Source organism: Phacochoerus africanus, chromosome 9, assembly GCF_016906955.1.
Source record: "Phacochoerus africanus isolate WHEZ1 chromosome 9, ROS_Pafr_v1, whole genome shotgun sequence".
Lineage (NCBI taxonomy): Eukaryota > Metazoa > Chordata > Mammalia > Artiodactyla > Suidae > Phacochoerus > Phacochoerus africanus.
Genome location: NC_062552.1, coordinates 41,531,452 through 41,547,359, shown reverse-complemented (window position 1 = coordinate 41,547,359; position 15,908 = coordinate 41,531,452). Strand labels below are relative to the sequence as shown.

The 15,908-nt window shown below is 45.7% G+C and overlaps 1 protein-coding gene across 3 annotated transcripts in view; it reads right to left on the bottom strand.

The window, feature by feature from the left end:
* Window positions 1-2,243: 2,243 nt before the first annotated feature.
* The window catches only part of RUNX2 (RUNX family transcription factor 2), a 147,961-nt gene continuing 134,296 nt past the window's right edge, over window positions 2,244-15,908 (bottom strand). For 2 of the 3 annotated variants that reach the window (XM_047794876.1, XM_047794874.1), the window contains 2 exons: window positions 8,115-8,180; window positions 2,244-6,614 (listed from right to left, as the gene is read on the bottom strand). In XM_047794876.1, the coding sequence (XP_047650832.1) occupies window positions 6,136-6,614; window positions 8,115-8,180 (545 nt within the window). In that variant the 3' untranslated portion in view covers window positions 2,244-6,135. The remainder of the gene's footprint in view (window positions 6,615-8,114; window positions 8,181-15,908) is intronic. The other variant, XM_047794875.1, reaches the window with a different exon arrangement.

Genomic DNA, 15,908 nt, shown 5'->3' with positions numbered 1-15,908 from the left:
CCTGGCCTGGGCAAGGCCAAAACGAAACAAACAAAAAGAACTGGGACGGAGATTTAAACTGGATCGCCTACTGTTAACCTGCTAATCTAGGTAGGCTTGTTTGCTGACACCACCCTCCGCTCCTTTTGTGGCTCTTGGCTGTGTCAGCGCGTTAACCACCAGCTTCCAGGGGGAATGAAAAAGCAGGTCGCGAGGGTCTGAGGGCCCTGCCCTCCCTGACAGTGCACGGGGCTCCCTCTAGCCCCTCCCTTGACTTTTCAGACAGCTCTCCCATCCCATAAATACAAACATGTGGCTCTTCAGCCGCATCTGTAGATAATAACTTCAGGGGACTTCCTGTTTACACGGCAATACCCATTTCCCAGCCAAATAAACCCTGCGACGGAGAGCTGAGGTGTTTATTGGGCCGGTCCCAGCCGGGATGGAGTTCACAGGAAACACCCACTCTCCGAGAAATGTCTGATGATTAAATATTTGGGGGGCAAGGGGCCCAAAGGATCAGAAACACTGGAGAGATTGCTTTCTTCTTCCGCCTGTCGTTTCCAGTGAGAAACAGAAGCCATCATGATAAATGGGGCCAAGCTGGCCGGGGTCTGACCGAGCCCCATACACAGCTGGGCTGCCGGGGGCTGGGGGGAGGAAGAAGGAAGTGGAGACTGGAGAGCCAAGAGCCTCCCTCCCACTGCGTGCAGACCTTGGGGTGCCATTGGGTGAAAGCTCGGAAGAAGTGGATGGGCATCCATCCCTCGGAATCCTTTCTGAATGAGAATGTGTTCTCTCACCGGCTCTGTCTAGACAGCTTAAGAAATCAGATCCTTTAGCCCAGTGGTTCTCAGTCAGGGCGATTCTGCCCCCGCCCCCCCACCCCAGGGGACAAGCAGCCATGTCTGGAGATGTTTTCCATTATCGAGACTGGGCAGGTGCTGCTGGCATGTAGCGTAGACTCCAGGTGTGCTGCTAAACACTCGACAGTGTGCAGGACAGCCCCCCAAACACACGCCAAAGAACTCTCCATCCTGAAATGTCAAGAGCGCCAAGGTCTAGCCCAGTGACTTTCCATAAACCGAGAGACTGAGACCCAGAGGAAGAAGGTGTGATTTGCCCTAAACCTGCTGCTGCTGCTGCTGCTGCTTCTGGACAAAGCTGGAGCGGCCAGAAAAGCCAGTGTACCCGCCTCCCGTGCCATGGCTTTTTAAGTCACACAGGTGTTTATTTTAAAGGGATAAATAAATGCACGTCCTCAGAGAGTTGCAAATAAGATCCCTGGCCTAAGTTCACCCCAGAGCTTTTGGGATGTCTCCCACTCTTAGAAATTAGCTGTTTCCAGGCTCTCTCTGCCAAAGGGGTAAGAATGAGCAGATCTAAGTCCTAGTGTGATGTGGGCCCCTGGATAGTGACCACACTCGTTGGCACCGCCATTTCCCGGTCCCTCTCTAGAACTGCGGTAAAGCCAAGGTGAACAGACAGCACAGGACAGGAAGAAAGCAACCACTCTACCCCAGGCCCTCAACCTTCTTGCAGGGGAGGGACTTACCAAAAATAAACAGTGGCCCAGCAAAAAAAAAAAAAAAAAAAAAAGTCTCCAAACTAGGAGTTCCCTGGTGGCCTAACAGTTAAAGGACCCAGTGTTGTCACCGCTGTGGCTTGGGTTCCATCCCTGGCCTGAGAATGTCTGTATTCCGAGAGCATGGCCAAAAAAAAAAAAAGTTTCCAAAGATAAGTTCACTATTCATAGCATTTTTCTGAGGCTGGCGCTCTCCTGACGAAGGTGCATTTTTTACTCATCCTTGTCTTGGGTTGACTTTCTTTTGAAGAACCTAAAAGCCAGGTGGGAAGGACAAACAGAACACCGCCTTGGTTCTTATGACTCCAGCCCAGGTGTCACCTGCTGCCCTTTCACACGCCGAGATGAGAATCAAGGGGCTTTGGAGGCTGCAGTCTTTCTGCCCTGATGGGCACCCCCCGCCCCTCCCCCCGGATGACATAAGGGGTTTCTACCTGAGAATGGGGTGAGCCCTCCTTCCTTCAGACAGCAGGCTGCTACGGAAGTGAGGGCACTGCTAGACTCTCAGCCCACCCCTCTCCAGGGCCAGGACTAACCAAGCACCCAGGGCTTCCCGAGGTGGTAACACAGGAGCTCTGCTCTCACCCAGCCCTGACCAAGTAAGAGCCCAGGTGTAGGCAGGAGTGGGCGTCAGACTAGAGGAGAAACCGCGAAGGAGAAAAGACCCAGTGTACACACATAACAAAACCAAAAAAGCCATTTTATTGACAATTAAATTCAAACTTCAAATTAATATTACAGTCATGAGAAAAAAATGCCAAATAATTCAATTTACAGTTGCGACATACAATACAAATAGTCCCTTTGAAGTTAAGAGTAAACTCATCCACAGTCATGACCTGTGGCACAAAGCAGAATTTGTACAATATGTGCACGGAAAGCAAATCTTGGGCAACAGCAATGGGGGGGGGGGTAAAAATAAAAATGAAAAGCTCGTATTTACACAAAATGCTACAAATATTTTTGTTCCACAGAAATCTAAGAATGGTAAAGCATATCCAGAAAAAAAAAATGGAATTTTATTCAGAATACCTAAGAAATTACTGTAAGTTATGGTTCTGGCTGATATATTTCAAAGTACTGCGTGAAAAAGCAAACAGTTATTTGTAAACATGAAGTAAACAAACATCTAAAAAGTTCTCACATAGAAAATATTTTTGAAATGCATTATCTTTTTAAGAACAACAAATTCAAGGTCTGGAGGAGTCATCTTTTATTTATTGTGGTTCTTCCGAATGTCATAGGTATAATGATTGTTTTTGCTAATGCTTGTGTTTCCACGTATTAACCTAGACTCTGAGTCAGTCCCTTTCCTGGGAACGGACTCAGTGCTACACCAGGACACACAGCTCCTCCCTCGGCACTTGCCTTGGATGGTCCCTAAGGGTGTGGAATTCTCTGCTCACTTTTTTAAAAGGCCCTGGGGAGGTGGGGTGGTAAGACAAAAAGAGCGAACTACAGCTGACTTGTGGAGTCTTTCAGTTCCAAGCTGGCAAGCTGGGTGCCATCACACACACACACACACACACACACACACACACACACAAACACTACAGTTTTGGTACCTGTTCTGGGACTCTGACATCGGTTCCAGCAGGTTTCAAAAGTGGCTGGATTGGTCACACTGGAAACCAAGCCATTTTCACCTGCAGGAAGTGGCATGTTGGCTAGTTCAGAGTTCTACAGTAGCAGAAAGCCTTTGCTTTGGTCTTGAAATCACAAATCATACACACGACCCAGTGCACAGTAAGGATTCGGTTTAAAAAAAAAAAAGATAGAAGAAAAACGTAACCCTCAGGGTAAAAAGGGGCAGAATTTGCTCTAAGAAAGGTAAATTATCCCACTGGAGTGGTTGGAGTGAGGGGAGAAGGAAGGAGTGCTTGAATTTTTCCCAAGAAAATAAAACTTTTAAAGTGTTTCTGGGTTGCTGCCTGCAGCCACTATAGTAACATTTCAACACACACACAAAAAAATCCCTCAAGTCACTTAGTATGTGTCCTGTAAACTTAAAAAAGCCCTTTCAACATTAAAAAAAAAAAAAGAATGTACAGCTATAGTACCTCTTTTATCAAATAGGGCACATACAGCTGGCACTGGTGATAACGTTTTTATGTCAATGACCTAGGATTGAAATGTGTAAACCAGACACTGGCTTTTTTAAGTGCGGCTTAAACAAACACATATTTTTACACTTACAAATAAATGGACAGTGGCGTGCTTCAAGCTACCACACACAACAATAAATAGTATCAATGACTATTTCCATCTTATAATAGAAAAGTGGCTTATTTTATCTAAGCATACTTGGTATACAACCTTTAGAAGGCAAAGTGTTTTGGTTTGCTTTGGTTTTTTCCCCCCTTGATTTTTATTAGGAGGCGTCAGGGTGAATTCCCAGGCGAATAGCACAGGTCCAGTGCCCCCACAAGGCTGCCTGGAGGTGCCTGGTGGCCTATGAAGTGAGCTGAAGGAGGACTAGTGAGCAAGGAAGGGGCCTCTGGGAGCTGGAGGCAGATCTCTGTAAGGTTCTGCTCGGAGTAGGGGGCACAGAATTCTAATGAAGGGGCCTTGACCTGTGGGGGAGGGTCTGCCCAGTGGTGTCACGAAGTGGTCCTGGCTTGGATTAAGGATTCACACTGGAGAATTTGCTGTGTGGCCGCCAGGAGGGGTCAAAGTGCATCCGACAGGAGGGCTTCGGCTCAAGTTCACATGCAGTAGTAGACATCAAACTCCACCTGGCCTTGCCTTCCTGCCACCCGCCACTGTGAGAAATATGGACATCCAAGGGTATCTATGGGTCCCCGCAGCCCTTAGGTGCTCAGATCAGCTGCCTGCTGGGACCTGCCTGCTCCTTAAGGTGACCCTGCTTCCGTGAGACAATGACTCAATTCTGCTCCTTTAAATGCAAATTCTGTGGAGAGCTGCCAGGGGCCCCAGGCAGACTTGGGTTCCCCTGACTTGCAGTTTGGTAAGGCGGGTTGGGCAAGACTCCCCCAGTGCAGTTTTACGTTCCTGTACTAGGTGTATCATGATTGATCCTTTAGCCGACTACATTTTCACTATGAAGCCTGGCGCTTTAGAGGTTTGCTTGAACTATGAAACCACAGAGCATCAGTCTGCAGTTCAATGATTCACTTGTGCTTGTCTTTTTAATATGACAAGAGTCATCATTATTTCAAAGAAATTAGGAAACCACATCACCCCAGCATTTCATGCTGATAAAGGGCCACATAAGTGATAAAGGACTAAGAGTTGGGTTTTGTTTTTGTTTTTGTTTTTAATCTCTAATGATTGCTTTTGAAAAGGCAAAGCTGGGTTAGAGGCAATCAAAGAGCTGAAAGACCTAAACATAACATTTCCTTCATACATCGCAAAAACAAGCTACATCTAAAATATTTGGAGGTGGAAGTATTTTTTAAAAATCACATTGTGCCTGGATGAACTGAAATTGCTTAGCAATATTTCAGATATGGCTCTAGCCCACGGAAGAAATTTGTTATTTAATAAAGAGCACTTTTAGAGACCGAAGTCAACACATCAATACACTAAGAAATGTTTCAAGGGTCCAAATGTCATTAAATAATTATAAATATATCTTTAAAGTTATATGACCATTCACGTTAGCAAGTTACCTCAGATTTTACACATATTCATAATTTAAAAAAAAAAGAAGACAAATAACACACAGCCAAACGCAAACACTATCTATATACCATTATGGCTATAATAAGGTATTGCCATTTTCAGTTTTGCTTACAAGGAGGAGGAGGGGGGAGGTGTTCGGGAGGGGATTTCTTTTGGGTTAAATGGGAAAAGGGGTTAAAAAAAAAGGGTATAAAAAAGTAAAATAAAAATCTACCCCGATCAGTATTTTTGAAGCCGCTTTCTGAAAGGGGGTGGGGGTGGGGGGGAAACAGCTGAAAACTGAACCGAACAGTTGGGATGAATGAATGCTTGCAGAGAGCGGGAAAGCAAAGGTTACTCTGAATGGATGGCAGCATCGGCTCCGCCTCCTTTTTCCTCTGCGTGCACCTGGCCTTTGTAAGCGGGTCTGCCGGAGGCACTGGGGGCCACCTCGAAGCTGCCACCGACTGGGGGGCAGGATGGGGGGGCGGGCGTGGTTTCAAAGCACAGGGAGGAAGCAGCTGTGCTCTTCTTCCTCCTGACCTTAAAGTCCACCTCTCCGAACCGGCACGTGAACAGGTTATTTAGGATAACGGACCAAACACCAACAGCAACAGATACCTTTTCTCCTGTGTTTGTTGGTACAAGTACATGTTAACTAGGAGACGATCTGAAACCTGATCAGGATCGTCTCTGTCTCTCTAGGGCTTCTGGCTTCTCAAGAGCTACCCTCTTCCGGTTGCAAGATTATGACAGAGTGAATGCAAAAAAAAAAATCTAAAAAATAGGCACTTGGCAGAGAGCAAGTTGATAACATATATATATATATGCATTATATATATATATGCACTCTCTCTCTATACGTATAAGTTGATCCATTTGGGATGTGCCCCCCCCCCACCCCGCCCCACCTCCCCAGACACCGCTGAGCCATGGCTGAGGACATTTCAATAGGGTCGCCAAACGGATTCATCCATTCTGCCACTAGAATTCAAAACGGTTGGGGAACTGCTGTGGCTTCCATCAGCGTCAACGCCATCATTCTGGTTAGGCAAATTTGGATTTAATAGCGTGCTGCCGTTCGAGGTGGTGGTGCAGGGCGGTAGCATTCTGGAAGGAGACCGGTCTCCCCCCGGCACCATGGGGAACTGATAGGGTCCTGACGAGGTGCCATAGTAGAGGTATGGAGTGCTGCTGGTCTGGAAGGGTCCGCTCTGGCTTTGGGAAGAGCCCGGGTAGGGTGGTGGCAGGTAGGTGTGGTAGTGGGTGGTGGCGGACATACCGAGGGACATGCCTGAGGTGACTGGCGGGGTGTAAGTAAAGGTGGCTGGGTAGTGCATTCGTGGGTTGGAGAAGCGGCTCTCAGTGAGGGATGAAATGCTTGGGAACTGCCTGGGGTCTGAAAAAGGGCCCAGTTCTGAAGCACCTAAAAAATTACAACAGAAGATGGGGGGGGGAAACATCTGTAAATATCAATTAAAATAATGAAAGAATTAAAAAAAAAAAAGAGAGAAAACTTTAGCTTCCCCCAAAGGAACAGCAAGCCACACCCATTTTCAAATGCACTGGTCATGGTGCAGTCTTTTTTTTTTTTTCTTTTCACCTTACAGACTTAGCAGCGGTTATCCTCAAGGGCTTCCTCCACCCCCCGAGATCCCAAAGGGTTTTAAAAACCCAAGTGTGTGCTAGATCTCATGTGGAGACCAACCCAACACTCCGATCCGATGGATTCACTCACCAGACTTTGAGACTGAATCTCCACTGATTTTTTTTTTTCTTTTTGTTACATGCACCTCAGAGAGTGGAAAGCGATTTTCGCTAAGTCGGACACATTTCGTGTTCTCACCCCAATTTCAAGAAGTTCCAAAATGGTATTGGAAGTCTTAACAGGGGCCCTTCCCTCAATGAAGGAACCTCAAAAAGAGATCCTCACAGGGGCCTATGGCTTCAACTCTTAAAATAATGTAAAACCCTGTTTTATTCTTCATCTTAGTAACAGTTTCCATCAAAGCAAACCCGAGTACAGTGTGTTCTGAAACTATCTTACCTATTTGGGGATGTGGAGGAAGAGTCTGGCCCTTAGAAATTCTCTCCAGGGTCACAAAGTAAATAGCAGGTTTTGAAAGGGGTGGGGGCAGTGCTTAGTACCTAAGAATCACTGCATTTCCAGTCTGGATGGGAGATGTAGGACCTGATAAGGCCAGGCACCCACAGTAGCTTTGGGGAAAGGCTCACTGGGAGAAGAGATAAAAGAGAAAGGCCGGCCACCTTCTATAGCATGAGCTTCAAGGCCAATCTGAACGGGGAACCTGGAAGCAAAGACAGTTTTCCTCTAAAACGTAGAGTCCTTTAAGTTCTAAAGCTTGATAGGTATTTCTGGTGCTTAACTTATGAAACCACAATTATAAACCACTTCATGTGGAAATTCGTCTTCTGAAATGCCAAAAACTTAGGCATTGTGATCTTTAAAAGACTGGGTTATGATTTTCTAAGACGGACAGAATTGTGACAAGCCCTTTGATGATACTGTGTTCTTAAGATTCTGCTCACACCTAAAAATCTTCCCATTCTTTGGATCTCACAGATTGGCTCTTAATAGCTTTCATCTATCAGGGGAAAGAGCACTTAGCACTTCTACAGCTTCGTTTTTATTCCACCCTCGTTTTTTGCATACTACAATATTTATTAAAGGACATCCGAGTCATTTTTCTTTCAAGGTGCTGCCCAAGAGGTGTTAAGTTTTGTTAAAATGAGCACTGACTGCAATCTTCCTAAAATGCTCCCAGTAAGTGCCGTGATGTGCATTCATAATAAAAAGTGACTACGTAAAAGCAGTATATCCAGGGAACAAGCTTTTCTCACAAATCGGACAGTCCCCAGCAGACAGCCCCACCCAGCCCAGCCCAGCAATTGTGAAAAGTCTCACCTGCCTGGCTTTTCTTACTGAGAGTGGAAGGCCAGAGGCAGAAGTCAGAGGTGGCAGTGTCATCATCTGCAAAATGAGGGGGGATGAGCTCTAAGTTCCCTTCCAGCTCTAGTTCTAGCGCCCTGAATTCCAAGACGGGAGAAGCAACAGCCTTGGGGGAGGGGGAGAGAAGGGGGAGGGGAAGAAAGGGAGAGAGGAGAAAAAAGGAGAGGGGACACAGGAGGGGACGGGAAGGCAGAGAAGTTCCCACCCTCCTCAGCACCTTCCCGGAATCCGCAGGCCCAAAAGCAGAGGGTAAGAAGCTGGCGAGCGGCTTCTAACACCAGAAGCAAACACTTTCAAGATGACAAACCAAAACTAGCACAGTCTGGGCAGTTACGCTCTGCTTTTTATAAATTCTTCTCTCTTCCACTGGCCTCTACCCAACCCCTCCCAAACTCTGACAAGCTCAAGTCGAAAAGAGGTAGAAGTAGTGATTGTGATAGAATCTCAACATTGGGAGCCGGCAGAGATGCGCCGTCTCCCCCTGCCCTGTGCTTCTGGAGCGCCCTGGATACAGGAGACAGGATACAGGACAGGCAGTTTGTACAGAGACCACACAGATGTTCTCAGCCAGCCCGATTCTCATTGCAGAGTATCTAGGTGAACTTGGGTCCGCAGAGTTAATAGGTATAGGCAGGCCCCTTCTGTATGCATTAAGTTCAAGGCTCAGCTCATGTGAGAGAAACCAGAATAACATAAGCAATTTCAAACAGAAAGAAGTCACACTTAAAACATCAGAGTTGCCCCCCCGCAACCCCAGAAGCCCAGAGCTCACATAGATAGGCTTGTCAATGTAAAAAATGCCTCTCTGAGTAATTTACACTTGAAATATATTAAAATGCCATGTGGTTTCCTTTATTTTGATACAGAAAACCTCGTTAAAACCCTTATGTGGGATCCTGCCAGTAAACTCCAAAATGGTTTGGAATTTCTCTCTCCACCAACCCTCCCACCCCCAACTTCTCTATTTTATCTGATACACTTGGCTGATATTTTTATCATCCATCACATGCCAGGATCACTGCACCTTTTTGCTTTATAGATGCTGGCTAACGTAAATTGACATTCATTTTTCAATTAATGAGCTCTGGCTGTGGTTTACAGAAAACGATGCAACTCATTTTTTTCGAGCTTTACAGGATTTTAACCATTTGAGACTGTCATGTCTTGAGGATTAACTCCTTCTGGACCAAGAGAGCTGGAGGTGGACTTTAAAAGGACTATATCGTAATTTTCATAATTTACAAAAAATAAAATGTTTTGGAATTTGCTTAGTCATTTTGTTTTACCAAGAAATGTTTCTGGAACATACTGCATTGTGTTCTGTAGGAAGAAATTTGAACAACTTGCTGCAGTACCACGAGATCTCATATAATAACCCATGATGGGGAGATGGAAGGTCCTGAGCTTAAAAAGAAAGACCTTAAGCCCCTTCCTAACCTTCAATTATTGATAATAATTATTATAGAAACTCAAGATATGTAATTAAACTCTTTAATTGAATTGAGCTGTACCTGTACTTCTAATCTCTGTTTTGTACATGATTTCAGGGATTTTTTCATTTCTTTCCTTTTTTTTTTTTTTTTTTTTTGCCACACCCAAGGCACGTGGAAGTTCCCAGGCCAGGGATCGAACACCACAGCAGTGACCCAAGTCTCCGCCGAGACAATGCTGGATCCCTAACCCACTGAGCCACCAGGGAACTCCAGGTTTTCCTTTAGACCGCCTTCTTGGGTTAGTTTGAGCTTTTGTCCTAAACTATTCCTACCTGTGTCACCAATCACATTCCATCCAAACCTGAAAAATCAGACCTACATATTCTATCAACTTAAGTAAAGAAACTATAGTATCTACTTATTAAAAGGATCCAGATGAAAGCCTGGAGAGTTAGCAGTGACTAACGTCAGAATAACAGCTTCTCGCTCCCCAGAGCCACTTTAAACCTGACTACCACCTTCAGATACACACAGCCAGTACTGCCAGGAGGTATGTGAAACCCAAGATAAACAGGGCGCACCTTCCCGAGAGGCTGGTTTTACTCAACGTGGAGGCTAGGGTACGCTCTACAGTAAACGTGGGTGTGATGTGGAGGAGAATGCCACCCTGGGGTGAATTTTCAGACAAATGAAAAATGAAGGCAACACAATTCTGCATTCATGAAGCTTTAGGACACTTGGGGTGAAGGTCTGGATAAACAAGTAAAACATGACTTCAACAAAATTTTGTACTTGTGATGCCTTAGCTTATGCCCTCAGATGACCTAAGCTACCAACTTATCCTCCTCTGCTGCTTGGGGGTCCTCTGATGGAAAAAATCCAAACCCCTCATTTACGGTTTAGGGAAGCCTACTCTAACCCGCTGACAAATCGGAAAGCTAAGCAGAGAAGAAGAGCCATTTACTCTATAAAATCAAGGCGCTCCAGAGAGGCAGAGCCACAGCTGGAAAAGGCCTCTTGGACCCCTGACTTTTCTGCAAGCTTAGTTATCCTTAAGGAATTTGGTTGACACAATCACATACATATAAATTTTTTTGGAAATATACAATTTATATATTCAAATATATAAATATATATTTATAAACATATATATTTGTATATAAATATATGTATATCATGTCTATGTAATATATGTATTTGCTTATGTATTTTATTTATGTATTTGTAAATATATATATACTTTTTTTGGGGGGGGTGTGTCTTTTTAGGGCTACACCTGAAGCATATGGAAGTTCCCAGGCTATGGGTTGAATTGGAGCCGCAGCTGCCAGCCTCCACCACAGCCACAGCAACACAGGATCTAAGCCTCATCTGCGACCTACACCACAGCTCACGGCAATGCCAGATCCTTAACCCACTGAGTGAGGCCAGGGATCGAACCCACGTCCTCATGGATACTAGCCAGGTTCGTTACCGCTGAGCCACAATGAGAACTCTTGTAAATGTATTTTTTCCATATTTACATATATATCCATGTATTTGCTGTCTTAAAAGTCTACTGGCTGAAATACAGTTGCCTAAAAATATTTCAGTAGGCTCCTCTCGTGCCCATGTGCTGCCCCAGTGAGAGATATGGTCCTTGAGATACTATTTTTAAACTCTGGGCAGGTCTTCTTGCTCTAATCTGCTGAATGGTGAGCGCTTAGTTCAGTTGCTCACGGCATAATGTGAATGAGACCAAAGTCAAGGGCTTGATTCTCTTAGGACCGGCTGGCTCCCTACAGGCACACTTCATTCCACAGCCACCCTCTGCACCCCCAGCCAACAGTCAGACAACTTGCTGACCTATACAACTGTCCTAAAGTCGCTTAAGTTTCTTGCTCATTGAAAAAGCAGCAGCAGTTCTCCACAACCTAACATACCTGGGGAAGAATATATTCATAAAAATGCCCATGAGCTCACATAAAAATAAAATTGGTATGAGAAGTAAAAATGTCTGGCCCCCTCCTTGCAAGGTCTATGGGGACGAAGGAAATAGCCTCCCTGGACCCCCACCAGCTATCTTGGGTCCTTAGAGCAAGTGGAAAGTGTGGTGGAAAGAAGCAAAACCGAGATAAGGCAGAATCAAAGAGAAGCTCTGATTGGCGATCCTCAAGCCTGCAATCCTCCACTCAGCATCTCTCACACTCTGCTGTTGAATACAAGTCATCTTGGGTCGTTCCTGACTCCTGACTACAGTGAGCTGCTGTGGGCTGTGATCTGTCTAATCCTCATTTGTCTTCCCCTTTGGTGCTCAGGAGCAATGATACTTGACGTTTCTAGGCTTTTACCTAGTACTATCCCATGCATTTCCTTTTTCTTTTTTTTCGGGGGGGGGGGCATACCCAAGGCATATGGAAGTTTCCAGGCTAGGGGTCGAATCAGAGCTACAGCTGCCGGCCTAGACTGCAGCCACAGCAACGCCAGATCTGAGCTGCATCTGTGACCTATACCACAGCTCAGGGCAACCCTGGATCCTTAACCCACTGAGCGATGCCAGGGATCAAACCCACAACCTCACAGATACTAGTTGGGTTCGTTACCACTGGGCCAAGTGTTTTCTTATTTAGTAGACCCTCTGGAAAGAATGGGTAGTTGAACATGGGCAAGTGGGGCTCTAGAAAGAATAGAAATAGACATTTGGAAAAGAATATCAGACTAGTTACTTGCCACTCAGGGATGTCAGCCAAGAAACATGGTACCCATGTACCACCTACTCTCAGCAATGGAATTCACACATCCCGGCCAACGAGGGCAGGTAGGGGTGGAGGAAAAGGATCCAGGGGGAACCTAGGTTGGCAAATGCAGAGCCTTCTGTTCTTTTCTAACGCAAAGGCAAAAACATACAGAATGAAAAGCCATCATACGTCTCTGCGATGAGGCTTTCACTTCAAAGCGTCACTGAGGCCTTTTAAATGGCAGGAGTTATTGCTTCGACAAATCTCAAAGAAGGCCCAAGCAATTTTTCTCTACCCCCACACAGCATCCTTTCAATTGGAACACATAAAACACGAGATCGCAGAACCACTCGCCTTAAGAACCTTCTTGCCTTTCCACAAAAGTGTGACTGTCCCCTGTCCCAACCACTCGATATATAATTTCCTATTTCACTCCTGTTCTAACAGCATTTATGTTCCAGATCACTCTTTTGGGCCCTCTGCTCCTACTTTACTGACTTATTAGCTACTTTTCAGTCTGTTTGCTCCAACTATAAAGTAAGTGTTGGATGGTAAAGATCATGATTATTTTCCTCTCATATCCTCAGAACCTTCTACATTAGAAGAGCCTACATTTTTTATTTTTATTTTATTTTATTTTTTGTCTTTTTGCCTTTTCTAGGGCTGCTCCTGCAGCATATGGAGATTCCCAGGCTAGGGGTCTAATCAGAGCTGTAGCCACTGGCCACGTCGGATCCTTAACCCCTTGAGCAAGGCCAGGGATTGAACCCGCAACCTCGTGGTTCCTAGTCGGATTCATTAACCACTGAGCCATGACAGGAACTCCAGGAAGAGACTGCATTGTTAAAAAAAAAAATGAACTTGTATGAATGGGTGGATAAATGAACGAATAAGCAAATTAGTCTAGAAGTCAAAAACTCTGCACAGTATCAATGGTACTTTTTTTTTTTTTTTCCCTAATGGCTGCGCTTGTGACCTGTGGAGTTCCCAGGCCAGGGATCAGATCCAAGCCACAGTTGCAACCTACTCCACAGCTGCAATAACACCGGGTCCTTTAATTCACGGTGCCAGGCCAGGGATCGAACCTGCACCTCCACAGCAATCTGAGTCACCGCCGTCAGATCTTAATCCACTGCACCGGGGCAGGGACTCCTAATTGGCACATTTTCGATACATGAAGAACATAGCTATTACAAGAAGCATTAAGCAATGCTGACATCAAACCTAAAGTGTAACTCAAATACCATTCCGCACCTATAAAACCTCGGAAAATCCTCTTTAAACGGTGCTCAGAGTTCTTCCCAAGCATCATTCCGTCACTGGAAATCACGTTTCAGACAGGGGACCACCAATGGCAGTCACCACTAGTGAAGCCTCTGTTTTACCACCAGTGTTGTCCCTTGTGTCCTTAGTGCTAGTAGGGGGTGTGAAAGGCTACACTGGGGAGCCCTGGGGAGCAGAGAGGAAGGAGGAAGAGAGCCAGGCCAGAAATGCTCTGGGAAGGTGAGCCGGTGTACTCCTCTTCCTCTGGATCCCAGGGTAACTGCTGCCACTGGATCATGTTGTTTATTTGGAGTGGGTAATAAAAGTTAACCGAGTACAATTGGCATCCTGCCTGAATTTCCAAACCATCTACAGAGCCATTAGATCAGCATCACCCAGGACTGTGGATGACCCCAACAGATCCTAAAGATCTTTACAGAATGGCAGCCTGGAGGCACATGATCTGCAGGACACCCAGAGACGAAAACGAGGGTCTCCCGTCTACTCTGCTGCCCTGACAGAGCGTGCCCGAGGGAACAGGGACAGCATCCGCCTCGGGCTTCCTTACGGCTGCATGTTAGGGGGACACACGCAGAAGGGGAACATCGTCCACCTTTCCAGGCCAGAAACCAGAGGTGTCCCCCCAGCCCAGCACACAGATCACAGCCCCCCTTCCCTGGGTCTGACTGAGCAGCTCTGCAAAGCCTGTGTGAAAAAGAATGCTACTGGCATAGTCAGCATCCTCTCATCCACTCTTCCAAGGTCATGGCCCATTACTCTTTGGTGGCAGGAAACATACTCAGCGTGGTCCCTGGAGCTGTGCTCACCCCCAGGCTCTCCGCCATCTCTCTGCTCTCTGTCAGACCCAGGCAGGTAAGCAATGTCTGCAAAGCTCATCGCTACACGGGGACGTCCCGGGTACACAAATTCTTAGCATCTCTTCCTCACTGTTCACATCCTGACCGTTTACATATGTAATGTTACCACCCCACACATTTTCTTTATTTTTCATCATTTTGGCCACACCCATGGCATGTGACAGACAGTTCAGAGGCCTGGGATCAAACCTGAGCCACAGCAGCAACCAGAGCCACAGCAATGACAACACCAGATCCTTAACCCACTGAGCCACAGGGGAACTCCACTCCATGCATTTTAAAGCCCCATCTTTGGTTTGCGGTAAGTGTTTTCATTTTCCATTTTCCTATGTTTCAGTTTCCTTTCCAACTAAAGGGAAAACAAATTAAGAATAAGAACCATGTGTCCGTCTTTTAGATCAACCTGGCACACGGTATGATACTGAGAAAGGACAGGCATTTCCCCCAAAAATGTGCTAAATGGAGGAATGACTAGCATAGTCCCAAGCAGGCAACACGACAGAAGCAGAAACGCCATGTAAATATTACCTAAAAAAGCAATTTTGGACCAGATGCAGAATTATTACTTTGCATTCTCCATATTGAAGTTTCAAGAGATTTTACATCAGTTTCCTTAATTTCCCTAAATTTGTCCCCTCACACCAAAATGATCAAGTATCCACCACTAAATTAGTTTTGCCTTTAATTTCATTAGATGATAGTTGGAAAAGTACACCCTTTGTGGGAGAAATGTCATGTGGATCATGCTGACGGAGAAGAAACCAGCAAAATGAGAATCTGAAATCAATTTTTTGAAGATAATGAAAGGTCAGACTAGCAAACGCCATAGTTTTGCAAAAGCGAGGAAAAGTGTCTCAACTATCCAGTATAAATATTTATTTTCCATGTTGTAATGAATTGTACTTTTCCACTGCACTCTCACAAAATCTGAAAGACCAGCTGATCCCAAGGCTAAGAAAGTATGCTAAGCTGAAGGAAAGCAAAAGCAAAAAAAAAAAAAAAAAAAAAAAAAGCAAAAAACACACTTAACCTGGCAATTTTCAGAAATGTCCATCAACCCTTAAACCCACCCAAATTTTGAGGATATTGCCGGAATATTACATTTCCTCTTGGTGAGGGGAAGGGGGGAGGGGGTGGAAGGGATGTGTGTGTGTGTGTGTGTGTGTGTGTGTGTGTGTGTGTCCGCGCGTGCGTGTGTGCCCGCGCGCATACACACAGGAACGGAGGATAAGAGAGAAGGAAGAAACTAAAGGGTGAGTGGGGCAGAGAAAGGGAGGAAAAATGAGAAAGATCGTCTTGCTAGGCCTTGATTAAGAACTTTTTAAAGGCTCGGAAGGGTGGATGGTCTTTGAAAGCAGATCCGCCGCAGGAAGGAGGCCAGCACCCAGGACACCGTGTCTTTCAGAAGGGGCCACCCACGGTGCCGTGGCGGTCATGTGACTGCTCTGTCACATCCTG